This window comes from Salvelinus alpinus, chromosome 28 (genome assembly GCF_045679555.1).
Source record: "Salvelinus alpinus chromosome 28, SLU_Salpinus.1, whole genome shotgun sequence".
Classification (NCBI taxonomy): Eukaryota; Metazoa; Chordata; class Actinopteri; order Salmoniformes; family Salmonidae; genus Salvelinus; species Salvelinus alpinus.
Window position 1 is genome coordinate 10,171,489 of NC_092113.1, and position 18,878 is coordinate 10,190,366.

Genomic DNA, 18,878 nt, shown 5'->3' on the forward strand with positions numbered 1-18,878 from the left:
CTAGCTAGACAGCCCTTTTCAAGACTTGCAATACATTTTCAAGCCTATTTAAGTCGAAACTGTAACTAGGCCATTCAGAAACATTCAACTTCATCTTGGTAAGCAACTCCGGTGTATATTTGGCCTTGTGTTTTAGGTTATTGTCCTGCTGAAAGGAGAATTTGTCTCCCAGTGTCTGTTGGAAAGCAGACTGAACCATGTTTCCCTCTAGGATTTCACCTGTGCTTAGCTTTATTCTGTTTCTTTTCGTACGAAAATAACTCCCGAGTTATTGCCGATGACAACCATACCCATAACATGATGCAGCCACCACCATGCTTGAAAATATGAAGAGTAGTACTCAGTGATGTGTTGTGTTGGATTTGCTCCAAACATAACACTTTGTATTCAGGACATAAAGTACATTTCTTTGCCACATTTTTTGCAGTTTTACTGTAGTGCCTTGTTGCAAACAGGATGCATGTTTTGGAATATTTTGTATTGTGTACAGGCTTCTTTCTTTTCACTTTGTCAATTAGGTTAGTATTGTGGAGAAACTACAATGTTGTTGATCCATCCTCAGTTTTCTCCTATCACAGCCATTAAACTCTGTAACTGTTTTAAAGTCACCACTGGCTTCACGGTAAAATCCCTGAGCAGTTTCCTTCCTCCCCGGCAACTGAGTTAGGAAGGACGCCTGTATCTTTGTAGTGACTGGATGTATTGATACAACAGGAGGTTCGTGGCACCTTAATAGGTGGAATGTTATCAAATACATCAATCACATGGTTTCCATGTGTTTAATGCCATTCCATTTACTCCGTTCCAGCCATTATTATGAGCTGTCCTCCCCTCAGCAGCCTCCATGATTGATATACCATCCAAAGTGTACAGAGTTGAAGTAGTCATGCAAAAATCATGTTAAAGTCCATGCAACTTATTACGTGACTTTGTTAAACAACTTTTTACTCCTGAACTTATTTAGGCTTGCCATAACAAAGGGCTTGAATACTTATTGATTCAAGACATTTCAGCTTTTCATTTTTTATTATTTAGTAAACATTTTTACAAACATAATTCCAATTTGACATTATGGGGTATTGTGTGTAGGCCAGCGACCCAAAATCTCAATTTAATCCATTATAGATTCAGGCTGTAAGACAACAAAATGTTGAAAAAGTCTAGGGGTAAGATTTATCATTACTAGTAAACAATTCTAGCAAGAAAAGCATTTCCTTGATTCAGTAAAACAGTTGAAATGAACTATTTCCCACTACTTACTACTGATATTTTGAGTATAACGTTGGATGATCTCTTGGAAATGCTGTTGTGTATTTTTCTGTGGCTGAAAGATAATGATGTAGCACTTAGGGAGGAAGTAGCAGAAGAGGATGCTGTATGAACTGGAAAGCACTGACATTGCATTGAATAACTGTAAATATTTACCATGGTATAATATGCTTGCTGTACAGAAAATGATCCATGTAAGTATAAGGAAAAGCAGGTACAAGGTGATTGCTTTGGACTCGTTGTAGTTTTTGGGCAGGTCTTTCCCCATGTATGAGAAAATAAAGCAAAGACTTGCCAAGACTATAGTCAATAACAAGAACATGATCACTGTTCTTCTCATGGCACACTTTAGTATTATTTGATCTCTGTATGATGTCATGTCATTGACTGGTGTGGGAGGGCTGGCAGTGAACACTGTTGTAAGCAACAACAGCTGAAGAACAAAGACTATGGCTATGAGCCACCACTGTCCATTGTGCTTCACCCACCAGCTGTGAATCTTAGGGAACTTGGTGGCCATTTTGAAAATGCACACTATTTGAAAGGAGCGCACAGCGAAACAGCCTAAACAGACAGTGTAGAACAACAAAAATAGAAAATATCTCAACACACAATTGGTCACTGTTGGTTTCCCAAAGAAAAAGAACACACTGATACTACTTGCACTCAAGCAGCCCAGAAGAAGGAAACACATTGGCCCGCCGGCAGACTTAACAACCGGCTTGTCATAGTTGAGTGCAAAAAGAATGACAATGGCTAGTGTTAGCGCTAACAGGACGCCTGTGGAAAACATGAGTGTGATGGCGACAGGGTCTGTGAAAAGTATATACTCCACTGAACGCTGTGTGCAAAAGGTGCTTCCTGGTTTGGACCACTCTGTCTTCCTACAGTCGATGCAGTTGTATGGGTCGTCTGTTTGGCAAGAAGACGATAGTCAATGATGAGCCAGACATCATCCATGCATTATATCATCTCCAGTGGAAGAGCTCATGAGGACAGAATTAGTAAGTCTATGGTAACATTTGGACCAGGTGTGAAGTGTGTCTTCTAGTAGGAAGTAAAACACCAAAAACAAGCTGAAACAAAAATCTACATAAATAATGTCATATTCCTTTTCTTCTTACTTTAACCCCCATGCGTGTCAATGGACACCATAATCCAAAAAGATTTCTCTCTTTATCTCTGGACCTCTTACCTGTGTAGTTAACATAAGTCATACCAGGGCAGACGTTACACTGGAAACAACATTGATGGAGTCCATCTTTCTTCTTTGCAAATCCTTCTGAACATTCAGGGGAACAGCGTGCGACAGGCACCTTGAGAAAGACCAAAGGTTGCGATCAAATGGCCTTTGTCATACATGTAAAATAGAAAAATATGATTCATTAATGATTTATGAACCAGAAAAATTACTTACTTGGTCAGCATACCAGTGAATTTTAGTGTTGTTGATAGAGAAGGGAACGGCAACTGTTGGATCAGTTTCATAAGAGCCCACTTTCTCGGCCTGGTCACTCTGGTTCCAGAAAACAATAGCATAAGAAGTAGATGTCGGGTCTCCATTGCTGTCAAACTCAATATGCCGGTTCAATATTGTGAAATTTGACCTCTTTAATTCTTGGAGAAGCTGAAATCAGACAAGAATGTAGTGTTGCAAGAACATTTGTGGTGTGTAAACACTATAACAATGTTATAGGGATTATTCACTATTGATTCACACTTTCAAAGGTTCACACCTTTGTGTGGACATTTAAAAGGTAGACTTAGCAATGACAACATCAGACACATTGGGGTACGTTTTTGATTACTGACATCAACAAAAACTGCCACAATTGGCTTTTCCAAATGTGGAAATATGGGCATGCCCGAAGTGAGGCCACAAATTAGAGCAAACTAGTAATGGCTGTCCTGGCAGGTTCAAATGTTGTTTCTATTGATGCTGTTGTCTGTAAGCAGGAAGTTGCCCTGCAGTGTATGATGATGTCATATTGCTAAGTCTACCTTTAAAGACACACTCCAGCCTCCCCATCACCTCATTTATCACAAGTGTAGCCTAGATGCATCCTTTCAATTGATGTATTCTTCAATATTGTAACGCCATTTCTCTTCAAACAAAAGTATGTGGACACCCTTTCAAATTAGTGGATTCAGATATTTCAGCCACTCCCCATGTATAAAATCGAGCACACAGCCATGCAATCGCCATAGACAAACATTGGCAGTAGAATGGCCCGTACTGAAGAGCTCAGTGACTTACAACGTGGCACCATCATAAGATGCCTCCTTTCCAACAAGGAGTAAGACTTTCTGCCCTGATAGACCTGCCCCAGTCAACTGTAAGTGCTATTATTGTAATGCAGAAATGTCTAGGAGCAACAACGGCTCAGCCGCGAAGTGGTAGGCCACACAAGCTCACAGAACGGGACCACCAAGTGTCCTCGGTTGCAACACTCACTACCGAGCTCCAAACTGCCTCTGGAAGTAATGTCAGCATAAGAACTGTCCTTCGGGAGCTTCATGAAATGGGTTTCGATGGACGAGCAGCCACACACAAGCCTAAGATCACCATACGCAATGCCAAGCATCGGCTGGAGTGGTTTAAAGCCCGCCACCACTGGACTCTGGAGCAGTGGAATGTGTTCTCTGGAGTAATGAATCACGCTTCAAAATCTTTCACTCGGACGGACAAATCTGGGTTTGGTGGATGCCAGGAGAACGCTACCTGCCCTAATGTATAGTGCCAACTGCAAAGTTTGGTGGAGGAGGAATAATGGTCTGGGTCTGTTTTTCATGGTTCAGGCTAGGCCCCTTAGAACCAGTGAAAGAAAATCTTAACGCTACAGCATACAATGACATTCTAGACAATTCTGTACTTCCAACTTTGTGGCAACAGTTTGGGGAAGGCCCTGTTTCAGCATGATTCCCCTGTGCAAAAAGCGAGGTCCATACAGAAATGGTTTGTAACGAGATTGTGTGGAGGGACTTGACAGGCCTGCACAGAGCCCTGGCCTCATCAAACACTTTTGGGATGAATTGGAGCGCCGACTGCGAGCCAGGCCTAATCACCCAACACCAGTGCCCAACATCACTAATGCCCTTGTGGCTGAATGGAAGGAAGTCCCCGCAGCAATGTTCCAACATCTAGTGGAAAGCCTTCCAGAAGACTGGAGGCTGTTATAGCAGCAAAGAGGGGACCAACTCCATATTAATGCCAATGATTTTGGAATGTTTGACGAGCAGGTGTCCACATACTTTTGGCCATGTAGTGTATATGCAACGTTTCAAATGCTTACCATAAATGGATACACAGTTACATTGTCACTGCATCCCTTAATGTCACATAGTAACAAATTATGTAACGCGTGGGCCATAGCATAAATGGCAGAGTAAGTTGCGAAAGAATATGATGGGTTTTCACCGATGATCTCTTCTGGGCTCACATCACTACAGACGTCACAAGCTTGATTGCATGTTTGTCTGGATGGTGTTTGTTCACAGGTTGTAGGACTATTATTCCTTTGTGTTTGGGACAAATAGACAAAATCCTTAAACCCAGGTAATGGCATCACTGTCTCTGTTATTCCAATGATGGTGCCAATCGCCTTGATTCCACTCAATCTGGGGAGGTTCTTGTTCAAGGACCAACTGTCGCCTGCAATCCACACTTTGTTGTGTATGTTGTGCTTGATTGCCGATTTAATGAACGCAACAGCGCTGCTCTGCCCGGCAAAAACTATAATGACCTCTATGCTAAGACCCTCTAACTGTTGAAGTATTTCATAGTGATCAGACATTTCATTGAGCTCTTTTGCATAAGCCAAGCAGATCTTAGTGTCTTTCAGCTTGCTTTTGAACAGCTGTAGGCCATTTTGACTGTTCTCATCGCCGCTGCTTACAAATGCAACCCAGTTCCAATTAAAGTGCTGTATAATCAGAATGATCAGATGTATTAAGTCTTTGTTACTAGCTGTGGTTCGCAGGAATGAGGGATATTTCCACTTGTCGCTTAGAACAGAACTGGAGGACCCATAATTTACCTGTGAAGAAAAAGATTTCCATTTTAGACACACATAGACAAGAATAACCCCAATAGGGTGGTGACCTACCCAACCCTCCTCGTATAGAGCTACTAGGAGTGCAGAATTGTATTCCAGCCATGCTCTCGCCTGATTCAGTTAATCAAGCTCCTGATGTTAGAGAAGGGCTGGAATAAATACCTGCACACCCAGTAGCTCTCTGGGTGTACCCCAGCCTTAATACACTTTTTTAAAAAGTGATCAAAATGACCTAAAGTAAGTATGTATTACCATGGGAATTAGATTCATCGCAAACAAGGGAGCAACAGTCATGGACTCCATGCTTCTAAATGGACCGGCCACAGCTATGACTTTGGACAGATACTTGTTGACGCACCTCAGAACTCGAATTGATCCATTTCTGGAGATCATATTTAAGATTGACTGAAAGTTGAATTTGTCTGAGCAGTGGTCGAATATCTCATAACCGAGCGATACATTGGGCAGGATGAGGCTGGAGTTATTGATCTCTTGTACAGCGAACCTCATCACCTGAAACATCCGATAACTTGACAAGGTAAACGACTGTCTGTGGAAAGAGGAACAGTGTGTACACACAGCAAATTAGTAGATTTTTCCTGGTGTGACTACTGGCATATGCAATTTGAAATGTTTAATCACTTCACATACTGCGGTTTGTTTCACCTAATTTGTCAACTTACTTTGTTAAAGGGGAAGTTTAGTATTTTACAACTTAAAGGAAAGATTCACCCATTTTGAATGTTATATATTGTTTTGTGCATGTCTGAGTGATGTTCTATCAATTCCCAGGGTTATTTCATGTTTTCATGTGTATCTGAGCTATTGCTTTTCAAGAAGGTATAAATAGAGCCGGTATGACGAGTTTTGCATCACAACAGCCATTACAAACTTTAGCTAACTTTATCCAACAGTTAAAAACAGTGGGAGTGATTGGGGCATGAGGCACATAGGGCAAGAATGTAATCAACTCAAGTATTTGGTTTAAGATTACTTTAAAATGTGATTTGGCCCCTCTTTTATCATGTGCCACATGCCCCAGTCACTTGATTGATTTTTAGCTGGCAGTAGTTAAAGTTAGCTGAAGTTTGTGATGGCTGTTTAAAGAAAACCATACCATGGATTACAGTTTATCCTGACCAGTAGACTACTTTCAAGGTGTTTAACCATCTAACATGAAGTTGTAAAAAGCTCAACATTCCCTTTAAAGTGTTAATCTGCAGTTGGTGCATCCATTGTTTAACTTTAAATTAATGATATATACACATTATTTCTTATATTCTTATAATTGACTTCATGAGCTTAGTTCAACAATCGTATAGCGATGGGTCGTTCACGAACGAACTGATCTTTTTGAATGGCTCTTTTGGATGAACGTCCGGAACTGAATCACATCTGTAAAAGAGCCGTTCACTTGGTTCCCTGATTTGCATACTACTACTGCTTTCTGAGCTCCAGACAACGATTATCTGTAGATAAATTATAAAAACATTCTCTAAAGATTGTAATTCCTCACTGCAGGAACAATAGATAGTGAGGGGAGAGACATTTTTTGGTCCACCACACATTTTTGCCTTGCGTTCATTTTTTCCTCTCTTTTTTGTTGCAGACCACAATAATTTGTTCAGGTAAAAGAACATTTGAACTCATATCACGATCTCACATAATGGCAGGCAAAGAGGGTTTAGGAGTAACTGATTACATGTAATCAATTGCATGTAATCTGATTACAAAAAAACGAACCAAAAAAATATTGTAATCCGATTACGGATACACATTTTAAAGTAACAACTAGGATTACTTCTTGGATTACTTTTCAATTCAGAAAGGATGTTTGTGGGAAAAAATACATGGACACCTTTCTGTTTTCTCAATGACATTCAATTCAGAATTTAAAAAATATGCAAGTTTAACTGTTCCACCTGAGCGAGTCTGACCACAAGTCGGAGACTACTATTATGACACATCAAATGCGTTTGCTGGATCCTTTTTGTCTTCTAATGCCTCAAGGGGAAAGTAATCCAAAAGTAACAAAAAGTTACATTACTGATTACAATTTTGGACAGGTAACTAGTAACAGATTCCATTTAAAGAAAGTAACCTACCCAACCCTACAGGCAAGTTTGTAGGCTTTATATAAGAGATTAGCAATTTTGACAACGTTTCAGGTACATTTTTAAGCGCTAATGAGCGAAGAGCTGTTTGGGAGCCAAATTAATGTCTCTCTTAGCTGAACGAATGTGCCGGTTTACTGAAAAGACTTGGAATGCCCATCACTACGTCGTACCCCATCAGAACCCAACATACCATTTTTTTTTACCCCAATGTTAGTAAACAATGTAATTGTAGAGCAACACTGTTGTCTCAAAAAACATTTGAAACTATCATTTTGATCTCATGGAGGGTCAGTCCCCGCCTCCATAGTATATACTGTACATTTGAAAGTGGTTACATTTCTCCAGCCCCATCCCTCAGCTATTTACCAAAACAGAGATGGGGTGCCTGCTTTTTTATTGTTTGAACTGCAGATTGCTCCTTTAAGTGAGGTTAAACATTTGGTATAATACATTTACAGTACTATAACATTTCACGTAACTTACATGGAAGTGTTGTGATTGAACTCAGGTGTCTCCAACTCAGTTTCTGGAGAGGTACTGGGTATGCAGGCTTTTATTTCAACCCAACACTAGAACAAGTTGACAAGCAACTTGGTCTTCAGTACGAACATTGCTTAATTAAATTGGTTGTGTTAATATTGGGCTGGAAGAAAAACTGCACGCCCAGTGGCTCTCCAGGACCAGAGCTACGATTTCCCTGATGGTTGAATGGTGTGTTGAATGGTGTGCTACAGCACTCACCGAGAGCAATCCACAATCACCGGTCGGTTGTAAACAACTGAGCTGTTGCGATGATGAATGTCGAAAAGGCCTCCCAGTATGTAGTCTCCATCTAGTTTAAACTCAGAGGGTGAGCAAGAATATGATTCAGGTAAGGCATGCTGAAAAGACCCCAGCATTACCAGCAAGGACAGGAGATGTTTCATCGTTGCCTTCACATGTAGTCAGTCTGAGAAGATCAGAGGGGCTGTGTCTACACCAAATAAATGCTCAGGTACTGGTGAAGATGGCTCCCCCACTTTGCATAGGGATGCTTTACATGCAATGATTTTATATGCACCATTACATCAGGCAGGAGTTCCTCACAGTCAGACTGGAAGCAAATGCGCAGCACTGAACAGGAAATCCATGACCCGAAGTGAAATAGAAATATGCATTGAATTGCTGGTACTGGTTTAAAAGGATGAATGGTGTGGTAAAGGAGTTGGCACCAAGAGCATTGATTGATTTCACTGTCCAACTCTACCCAGGTGGGTCAAATGTACCATGACTAGCTCCATCCTTTCTGCAAATGCAACATTTGCGCAATGATTAATGGACTTGTTTTCCAAACACAAGATGTGTCAGTGAATAGATACACAATATACCTCATACAGTAATACACATGTAGCAATGTAATAGTTATTTCTAAAAAGCAGATATGGATGAAAGCTGACAAAATGTCAGCGGTCCCAAAACATGAAGCAGAAACAGCCACCTCACTAGAAGGGACACAGTTTCTTTAATAGCATTCGGAGTGAAAAAAATACACTTAAAGTTATTAAAATCAAGTTTTGTTTATAATTGCAGCACAAGAAAAAACAAGAACATGCAATCTCTTTCTTGAGAAAGTGTTTATAAATCTAGAATCCAATTTTACCAGTTTTGTTTTCATTCATTTTTTTTATGGCATATGATAAATTGAACACTTGGAAATAGTAGCCCATTATGTTCGAAGAAAAAATAACATGTTCAAAATAATCTCTAAACAAATGTTATCTTTGCCATATATATAAATCCGCAAGACAACTCTTGGAAACATGATGTACTTTGACAGGGGGGAAAAAAATCTGATCCTTCTTTACAGTGCTGATCAAAGGTTTTCCAAAATGTCTCTCTGGTTACCAAAAATACTACTGCACACTTTTCATAAGATACCCGACCGGCATACTGATAAAAATGCCCAAAGATGTGAGGGGTGGGGGCCAAAAAAAAAGAAAAAAAGTGTTCACAACCCCCTTCATCCATTTGTTACATTAAAAGCTCTCAATCTCAATTTTCTTATGTTTCCTCTGCAAAAGAAGAGAGAGAAAATATTTTTGTTTGGAATGATTAGATTATGACCACATATTTGTCTAAAGTAAAATACAGAATATGAGTTTATCAAGGCTGCTATATTTGCATGGAATGGACCCCAGTTTCTAAACAGTTGGCCTCAGTGTATAAGGTATTTTGGAAGGAAATAATAATTATAACACAGGTATGATACTATAAAGTACATTTTAAAGTAACTGTCCAGAGAAAATCTAACTTTTCTGTTAACTCATACAAAAATAATGTTGACGACTCTTCTATACTCGTACACTTCAAAAACCACACCTCAAACTTGTGTTATACACACACCTTTCAAAAAAAAAATACTAGCCATTTCCTCATGGTGGATGTTGTCATCCTCCTGAGGATGAGCTGGCCAATCAGCGGTCTACTTGAATTCATGTTTTTTATGACCGGTATACGCCCACACCATTCTGTTGGGATATGCCCACACCATTCTGTTGGGATATGCCCACACCATTCTGTTGGGATATGCCCACACCATTTCAACACAGAAAAGTTGCTGTTTTACATATTTAATAACCATTTTTTGGAAGGAAAACTATTTCACCCCTATTGTAATTAATTATAGGTCATATTTCATAGAAATCTGGAAACACTGGACAGTTACTTTAAGAATTCTAATCTCGAAAAATGAACAATTTAAAATTATATTCACAGGGGGGTGCATCGCAAAAATCTGAGGTTTAACTTGATTGGCTCGTCCATAGCTAGATGCCACCTCCATAAAGTAATCTCTATCATTTAGTTTCCAGGAGTGCTGAATGACACAGTATTATATTTATCTTCAACTGTACAAGCAAAGCGTCTTTTGACATGATGGGAAAGCAGATGGACTAAACACAAAAAGGGATTATATGGCTACATAGGGCAAAACAAGAACACATTTGAATAAAATCAGCCACACTTAACTTGAACGAGGCATTCTTAAACCTCACTGTACATAATGTCTTAAAGAAAACATGACATGAAACATTTCATAATCCTCCATGATGGTTTATTCTCTGGAGAGTACACTAACTCGGTCTTGGCCATGCAGTGATTTGCACTCTGAGCTGACTTGTTATCTAGCCAACCTCCTATACATAAATCACTGCTTTTGCCATAAAAGAGATGGTTGGATTATGGTTCTGAATAGTTACAGTATGATAGGTATTGTATGTAGCTAGTGAAGCCTTGTTCAAGTGAAGCATAACCAGTCATTGAAAATTAACAGTGGACAAATTTAGGTTGGTGGGTGGGGGGTTTCAAGCCGGCGCAAAAATACACTTGATCTCAGAGACACATCATTCATCAATTTAAATATTTCCTATTTACTTCAATTTCAAAATGTTACATCTTATCGTTATTTCAATCTAAACCTAAGGACTTCCCATAATTACACGTTATAAACGAGTAGGTACCAAGTCTTCAATCAAAAGTAGTTACTTTGCTTGGAGACAGAGCAGTGCACAGCAGTTGAAAAGGGATAGTCGTTAAGAATCCACAACTGAAATTTCTACTGAAATTCATCCAGTGCCGCCCCTCTAGCAGAGTTTATACTTACCCCATGGGGTTACAAGGCAAAGGGCGACACTGCGTTTCATCCACTGACTTAAGACAATGTTATCCCGTAGCTGCGAGATGGCTCGCCAACTCATGTCCCCATAATAACCAAAGGCAGAGTTCTCTTGTGACTACAGCAATCCTCAGCACTAATAACATCCATCACTGTCACCATTTTGGATCAAAACTCTTATCCCATTTCTCTTTTTTCCCCCAATCCCCTCACAGATAATCACTGACCCCTGTTCCCCACCATATACTCTTTTTCCACAACTTTTAATTTTCAAAATGGGGGAGGGGGGGGGGTTATTTTAACTAGCAAAAGGTTTCCCTGTGTCTTCCTTGCCTCTGTAAGTCCTCTTCCCGTGTGTGAAGGGTAGGTATCTGTACTTGACCATATGCTGGAAGTAGGAGAAAAGACGGAGTTAGCCACATTGTAATTCAAAGAAAGTAACAGTGAAAGTCACAGCACAGTTCACATTTTGCTGCTTTAAAAATGAAAATGTATTACATTTAAAAAAAAATCCTACACATGTACACAACCTATACATTCTGAAAGTGAAAGAAAAATGTAAGAAAATGTTAGATAAATAAAATATGTCTTGATTGTGTAGGTCTTCACACCCCAGAGTGAAGACTTGGTGGAATACATATTTTGCAGCCATTACAGCTGTGAATCATGTTGAATAAGATTTCACCAACTTTGCACAATTCTTAGGGCAACAGACACTGACTGTACAAAACATTAGAAACACTTGCTCTTTCCATGACAGACTGACCAGGTGAAAGCTATGAACTCTTATTGATGTCACTTGTTAAATCCAAATCAGTATAGATGAAGAGAATGAGACAGGTTAAAGAAGGATGTTTCAAGCCTTGATACATATGAGACATGGATTGTATATGGAGCTGACGGACAGGGCTGCCGTGCTTCTAGCTATTAGGAAACTACAGTATTTAAAAAAAAAAAAAAAATTAATGTGCTATTTCTTACATTATTAGCCCATGACATTTTTTATGTTAGCTTATTAGCCCCGGCCTGCTAACTGTCTGAATCGCAGTGTCCCCAGCCAGCCCAACCACTCACTGGACCCATATGATCATTTGGCTACGCATGCTTCTCTCTAATATCAATATGCCTCGTCCATTACTGTCCTGGTTAGTGATTACTGTCTTATTTCACTGTAGAGCCTCTAGCCCTGCTCAATATGCCTTAACCAACCATGTTGTTCCACCTCCTACATATGCGATGAAATCACCTGGTTTAAACGTCTCTAGAGACTATATCTCTCTCATCATTACTCAATGCCTAGGTTTACCTCCAATGTACTCACATCCTATCATACCTTTGTCTGTACATTATGCCTTCAATATATACTATCGCGCCCAGAAACCTGCTCCTTTTACTTTCTGTTCCGAACGTGCTAGACGGCCAGTTCGTATAGCCTTTAGCCGTACCCTTATCCTACTTCTCCTCTGTTCCTCTTGTGATGTAGAGGTTAATCCAGGTCCTGCAGTGCTTAGCTCCCCACCCACTCCCCAGGTGCTCTCATTTGTTGACTTCTGTAACCGTAAAAGCCTTGGTTTCATGCATGTCAACATTAGAAGCCTACTCCCTAAGTTTGTTTTACTCACTGCTTTAGCACACTCTGCCAACCCGGATGTCTTAGCCGTGTCTGAATCCTGGCTTAGGAAAAACCACCAAAACCCCTGAAATCTCCATCCCTAACTATAACATTTTCCGCCAAGATAGAACTGCCAAAGGGGGCGGTGTTACAATCTACTGCAGAGAATAGCCCGCAGAGTTCTGTCTTACTATCCAGGTCTGTACCCAAACAATTTGAGCTTCTACTTCTAAAAATTCACCTTTCCAGAAACAAGTCTCTCACTGTTGCCGCTTGCTATAGACCACCCTCTGCCCCCAGCTGTGGCCTCGACACCATATGTGAATTGATTGCCCCCCATCTATCTTCTGAGCTTGTGCTACTAGGTGACCTAAACTGGGACATGCTTAATACCCCGGCCATCCTACAATCTAAGCTTGATGCCCTCAATCTCACACAAATTATCAATGGACCTACCAGGTACAACCCCAAATCCGTAAAACACGGGCACCCTCATAGATATCATCCTAACTAACTCGCCCTCCAAATACACCTCTGCTGTTTTCAATCAAGATCTCAGCGATCACTGCCTCATTGCCTGCATCCGTAATGGGTCTGCGATCAAACGACCACCCTTCATCACTGTCAAACGCTCCCTAAAACACTTCTACGAGCAGGCCTTTCTAATCGACCTGGCCGGGGTATCCTGGAATGACATTGACCTCATCCCGTCAGTAGAGGATGCCTGGTTATTCTTTAAAGTGCCTTCCTCACCATCTTAAATAAGCATGCCCCATTCAAAACATTTAGAACTAGGAATAGATATAGTCCTTGGTTCACTCCAGACCTGTCTGCCCTTGACCAGAACAAAAACATCCTGTGGCGTTCTGCATTAGCATCGAATAGCCCCCGTGATATGCAACTTTTCAGGGAAGTTAGGAACAAATATACACAGGCAGTTAGGAAAGCTAAGGCTAGCTTTTTCAAACAGAAATTTGCATCCTGTAGTACAAACCCCAAAAAGTTCTGTGACACTATAAAGTCCATGGAGAATAAGAGCACCTCCTCCCAGCTGCCCACTGCTCTTAAGCTAGGAAACACTGTTACCACTGATAAATCCACTATAATTGAGAATTTCAATAAGCATTTCTCTATGGCTGGCCATGCTTTCCACCTGGCTACCCCTACCCCGGTCAACTGCCCGGCACCCTCCACAGCAACCCGCACAATCCCACACCATTTCTCCTTCACCCAAATCCAGATAGCTGACGTTCTGAAAGATCTGCAAAATCTGGACCCCTACAAATCAGCCGGGCTAGACAATCTGGACCCTCTCTTTCTAAAATTATCTGCCGAAATTGTTGCAACCCCTATTACTAGCCTGTTCAACCTCTCTTTCGTATCGTCTGAGATTCCCAAAGATTGGAAAGCTGCCGTGGTCATCCAACTCTTCAAAGGGGGTGACACTAGACCCAAACTGCTACAGACCTACAGTGGGGAGAACAAGTATTTGATACACTGCCGATTTTGCAGGTTTTCCTACTTACAAAGCATGTAAAGGTCTGTCATTTTTATCATAGGTACACTTCAACTGTGAGAGACGGAATCTAAAAATCCAGAAAATCACATTGTATGATTTTTAAGTAATTAATTTGCATTCTGGCTATTGTGCTAAGCTAATATAATGCTATATTGTGTTTTCGCTGTAAAACACTTAAAAAATCTGACATATTGACTGGATTCACAAGATGTTGGGCTTTCATTTGCTGTACGCTGTGTATTTTTCAGAAATGTTTTAAGATGAGTAATTAGGTATTTGACGTTGGTCTCTGTAATTATTCTGGCAGCTTCGGCACTATTTCATATTGCAGCTGCAATGTAGAACTGTGATTTATACCTGAAATATGCACATTTTTCTAAGAAAACATATGCTATACAATAAATATGTTATCAGACTGTCATCTTATGAAGTTGTTTCTTGGTTAGTGGCTATATATATCTTTATTTGGTCGAAATTGTGATAGCTACCCATGCAGGAAAAAAATGGTGGAAAAAAAAAAGTTGTGTCTTTTGCTATCGTGGTTAGCTAATAGATTTACATATTGTGTCTTCCCTGTAAAACATTTTAAAAATCAGAAATGATGGCTGGATTCACAAGATGTGTATCTTTCATCTGGTGTCTTGGACTTGTGATTTAATGATATTTAGATGCTAGTATTTACTTGTGACGCTATGCTAGGCTATGCTAGTCAGCTTTTTTACTGTGGGGGGTGCTCCCGGATCCGGGATGCTGTGCAAGTAGAAGTTAACAAACAGATTACCGACCACTTCGAATCCCACCGTACCTTCTCCGCTATGCAATCTGGATTCAGAGCTGGTCATGGGTACACCTCAGCCACGCTCAAGGTCCTAAACGATATCATAACCGCCATCGATAAGAGACATTACTGTGCAGCCGTATTCATCAACCAACCACATTCTTATTGGCAGACTCGACAGCCTTGGTTTCTCAAATGATTGCCTCGCCTGGTTTACCAACTACTTCTCTGATAGAGTTCAGTGTGTCAAATCGGAGGGTCTGTTGTCCGGACCTCTGGCAGTCTCTATGTGTGTGCCACAGGGTTCAATTCTCGGGCCGACTCTCTTCTCTGTATACAGCAATGATGTTGCTCTTGCTGCTGGTGATTCCCTGATCCACCTCTACGCAGATGACACCATTCTGTATACTTCTGGCCCCTCTTTGGACACTGTGTTAACTAACCTCCAGACGAGCTTCAATGCCATACAACTCTCCTTCCGTGGCCTCCAACTGCTCTTAAATGCAAGTAAAACTAAATGCATGCTATTCAATCGATCACTGCCCGCACCTGCCCGCCCGTCCAGCATCACTACTTAGGACGGCTCTGACTTAGAATACGTGGACAACTACAAATACCTAGGTGTCTGGTGAGACTGTAAACTCTCCTTCCAGACTCACATTAAGCATCTCCAATCCAAAATTAAATCTAGAATCGGCTTCCTATATCGCAACAAAGCATCCTTCACTCATGCTGCCAAACATACCATCCAACCGATCCTCGACTTTGGCGATGCCATCTATAAAATAGCCTCCAACACTCTACTCAACAAATTGGATGCAGTCTATCACAGTGCCATCCGTTTTGTCACCAAAGCCCCATATACTACCCACCACTGTGACCTGTACGCTCTCGTTGGTTGGCCCTCGCTTCATACTCGTCGCCAAACCCACTGGCTACAGGTTATCTACAAGTCTCTGCTAGGTAAAGCCTCGCCTTATCTCAGCTCACTGGTCACCATAGCAGCACCCGCTCGTAGCACGATCTCCAGCAGGTATATCTCACTGGTCACCCCCAAAGCCAATTCCTCCTTTGGTCGCCTTTCCTTCCAGTTCTCTGCTGCCAATGACTGGAACGAACTGCAAAAATCACCGAAGCTGGAGACTCATATCTCCCTCACTAGCTTTAAGCACCAGATGTCAGAGCAGCTCACAGATCACTGCACCTGTACATAGCCCATATGTAAACAGCCCATCTATCTACCTCATCCCCATACTGTATTTATTTATCTTGCTCCTTTGCACCCCAGAATCTCTACTTGCATATTCATCTTCTGCACATCTACCATTCCAGTGTTTAATTGCTATATTGTAATTACTTCGCCACCATGGCCTATTTATTGCCTTAACTCCCTTACCTCATTTGCACTCACTGTATATAGACTTTGTTTTCTTTTTTCTACTGTATTATTGACTATGTTTTGTTTATTCCATGTGTAACTCTGTTGTTGTATGTGTCGAATTGCTATGCTTTATCTTGGCCAGGTCGCAGTTGCAAATGAGAACTTGTTCTCAACTAGCCTACCTGGTTAAATAAAGGTGAAATAAATAAAAATAAATAAAAATGTTATTACATACTGTCAGGAAGAACCTTTGGATATCAGAGCGGCGGTAACTCACCAGCATAACGACCAGGAATATGACTATCCCGAATCGGATCCTTTGTTCATACCCTCCGGGGCAATTTAACTGATTCCAGAGGCTGTTCCAAAACACCGCCGGCGGGAAGGGGGTACTCGGAGTGGACTTTTAGTCCGACTCACGAGGCGCAGACACCACTCACCGCTTTCGAGTAGATTACTCACTAATGTTCAGTCTCTGGATAAAGTTGACGAGCTCAGGGCAAGCATTTCCTTCCAGAGAGACATCAAGGATTGTAACATACTCAGTTTTATGGAAACATGGCTCTCTCGGGATATACTGTCTGAGTCCGTTGAGCCGTTCTCAGTTCATCGCGCAGACAGGAATAAATATCTCTCCGGGAAGAATAAGAGCGAGGGTGTATGTTTCATGATTAACTACTCATGGTGTGAATGTGATAACATACAGGAACACAAGTCCTTTTGTTCACCCGACCTAGAATACCTCACAATTGTAGCTGGGGATTTTAAAGCAAATTTGAGGAAAACATTACTGAAGTTCTATCAGCACATTGACTGTAGTACTCGCGCTGATACAAAAAAACACTTGGACCACTGGCTACTCCAACTTCTGGGATGCCTACAAGGCCCTCCCACGCCCTCCCTTCGGCAAATGTGATCATGACTCCATTTTGCTCCTCCCTACCGAAAGGCAGAAACTGAAACAGGAAGTACACGTGCTAAGGACTATTCAACACTGGTCTGACCAATCGGAATCCACGTGTCAAGATTGTTTTGATCACGCAGACTGGGAAATGTTCCAGGTAGCCTCTGAGAACAACAGACGAATACATGGATGTGGTGACTGAGTTTATCAGGAAATGTATAGGAGATGTTGTACCCACGGTGACTATTAAAACCTACCCTAACCAGAAACCATGGATAGATGGCAGCATTCACGTAAAACTGAAAGAGCGAACCATCACATTTAACCATGGCAATGTGACTGGGAATATAGCCGAATACCAATAGTGTAGTTATTCCCTCTGTAAGGCAATCAAACAGGCAAAAGGTCAGTATAGAGACAAAGTGGAGTCACAATTCAACGGCTCAGACACGAGACGTATGTGGCAGGGTCTACAGTCAATCACAGATTACAAAGGGAAAACCAGCCACGTCCCGGACACTGACGTCTTGCACCCGGACAAGCTACACACCTTCTTCGCCCGCTTTGAGGATAACACAGTGCCAACGTGGCCCGCTATCAAGGACTGTGGGCTCTCCTTCTCTGTGGCTGACGTGAGTAACACATTTAAGCGTGTTAACCCTCGTAAGGCTTCCGGCCCAGACGGCATCCGTAGCCGCGTCCTCAGAGCACGTGCAGACCAGCTGGCTGGAGTGTTCATGGACATATTCAATCTCTCCCTATCCCAGTCTGTTGTCCCCACATGCTTCACAATTGTCCAACATTGTTCCTGTACCCAAGAAAGCAAAAGGTAACTGAACTAAATGACTAATCGCCCAGTAGCACTCACTTCTGTCATCATGAAGTGCTTTGAAACTAGTCAAGATATCATCTCTACCTTACCTGACAGCCTAGACCCACTTCAATTTGCTTACCGCCCCAATAGATCCACAGACGATGCAATTGCCATCACACTGCCCTATCCCATCTGGACAAGAGGAATACCTATGTAAGAATGCGGTTCATTGACTATAGCTGTGCAACTGGGTCCTGGACTTCGTGACGGGCCACCCCCAGGTGGTGAAGGTAGGAAACAACATCTCCACATCACTGATCCTCAACACTGGGGCCCCACAAGGATGCATGCTCAGCCCCCTCCTGTACTCCCTGTTCACCCATGACAGCGTGACCACGCACGTCTCCAACTCAATCATCAAGTTTGCAGACGACAACAGTAGTAGGCCTGATTACCAACAATAATGAGAGGTAAGGGCCCTGGGAGTGTGGTTTCAGGAAAATAACCTCTCACCCAACGTCAACAAAACAAAGGAGCTGATCGTGGATGGAACCACAGTGGAGAAGGTGGAAAGCTTCAAGTTCCTCGGCGTACACATCACTGACAAACTGAAATCGTCCACCCACACAGACAGTGTGGCGAAGGCGGCGCAACAGCCCCTCTTCAAACTCAGGAGGCTGAATAAATTTGGCCTGGCACCAAAAACCCTCACAAACTTGTACAGATGCATCCTGTCGGACTGTATCACCGCCTGGTACGGCAACAGCACCAACCACA

The 18,878-nt window shown here is 41.7% G+C and overlaps 2 protein-coding genes across 3 annotated transcripts in view; both read right to left on the reverse strand.

Moving 5' to 3' along the window:
- Positions 1-1,219: 1,219 nt before the first annotated feature.
- On the reverse strand, positions 1,220-8,822 carry tas1r2.2 (taste receptor, type 1, member 2, tandem duplicate 2). Its single transcript, XM_071371558.1, has 6 exons — positions 8,183-8,822; positions 5,577-5,874; positions 4,563-5,306; positions 2,687-2,896; positions 2,465-2,585; positions 1,220-2,181 (listed from the first exon to the last, which is right to left on the reverse strand). The coding sequence occupies exons 1-6, from the start codon at positions 8,365-8,367 to the stop codon at positions 1,253-1,255; spliced, it is 2,487 nt and encodes an 828-aa protein (XP_071227659.1). The 5' UTR covers positions 8,368-8,822; the 3' UTR covers positions 1,220-1,252.
- Positions 8,823-8,923: 101 nt separating this feature from the next.
- rer1 (retention in endoplasmic reticulum sorting receptor 1) overlaps positions 8,924-18,878 on the reverse strand; it is a 31,108-nt gene continuing 21,153 nt past the window's right edge. Inside the window, exons 7-8 of one of the 2 annotated variants that reach the window (XM_071371561.1) lie at positions 11,427-11,481; positions 8,924-9,492 (exon numbers count right to left, since the gene is read on the reverse strand). In XM_071371561.1, the coding sequence (XP_071227662.1) occupies positions 9,482-9,492; positions 11,427-11,481 (66 nt within the window). In that variant the 3' untranslated portion in view covers positions 8,924-9,481. Of the gene's footprint in view, positions 11,482-18,878 lie in introns of both variants that reach the window. The other variant, XM_071371560.1, reaches the window with a different exon arrangement.

Excerpts from the sequence above, each read along its gene's own strand:
- tas1r2.2 (XM_071371558.1), bottom strand. The coding sequence starts at position 8,367 with ATGAAACATCTCCTGTCCTTGCTGGTAATGCTGGGGTCTTTTCAGCAT. Across the intron at positions 5,875-8,182 it reads GTGATTGTGGATTGCTCTCG|ACAGTCGTTTACCTTGTCAA; the intron begins GTGAGTGCTGTA and ends CTCTTTCCACAG. Across the intron at positions 5,307-5,576 it reads CGATGAATCTAATTCCCATG|GTAAATTATGGGTCCTCCAG; the intron begins GTAATACATACT and ends TTTTCTTCACAG.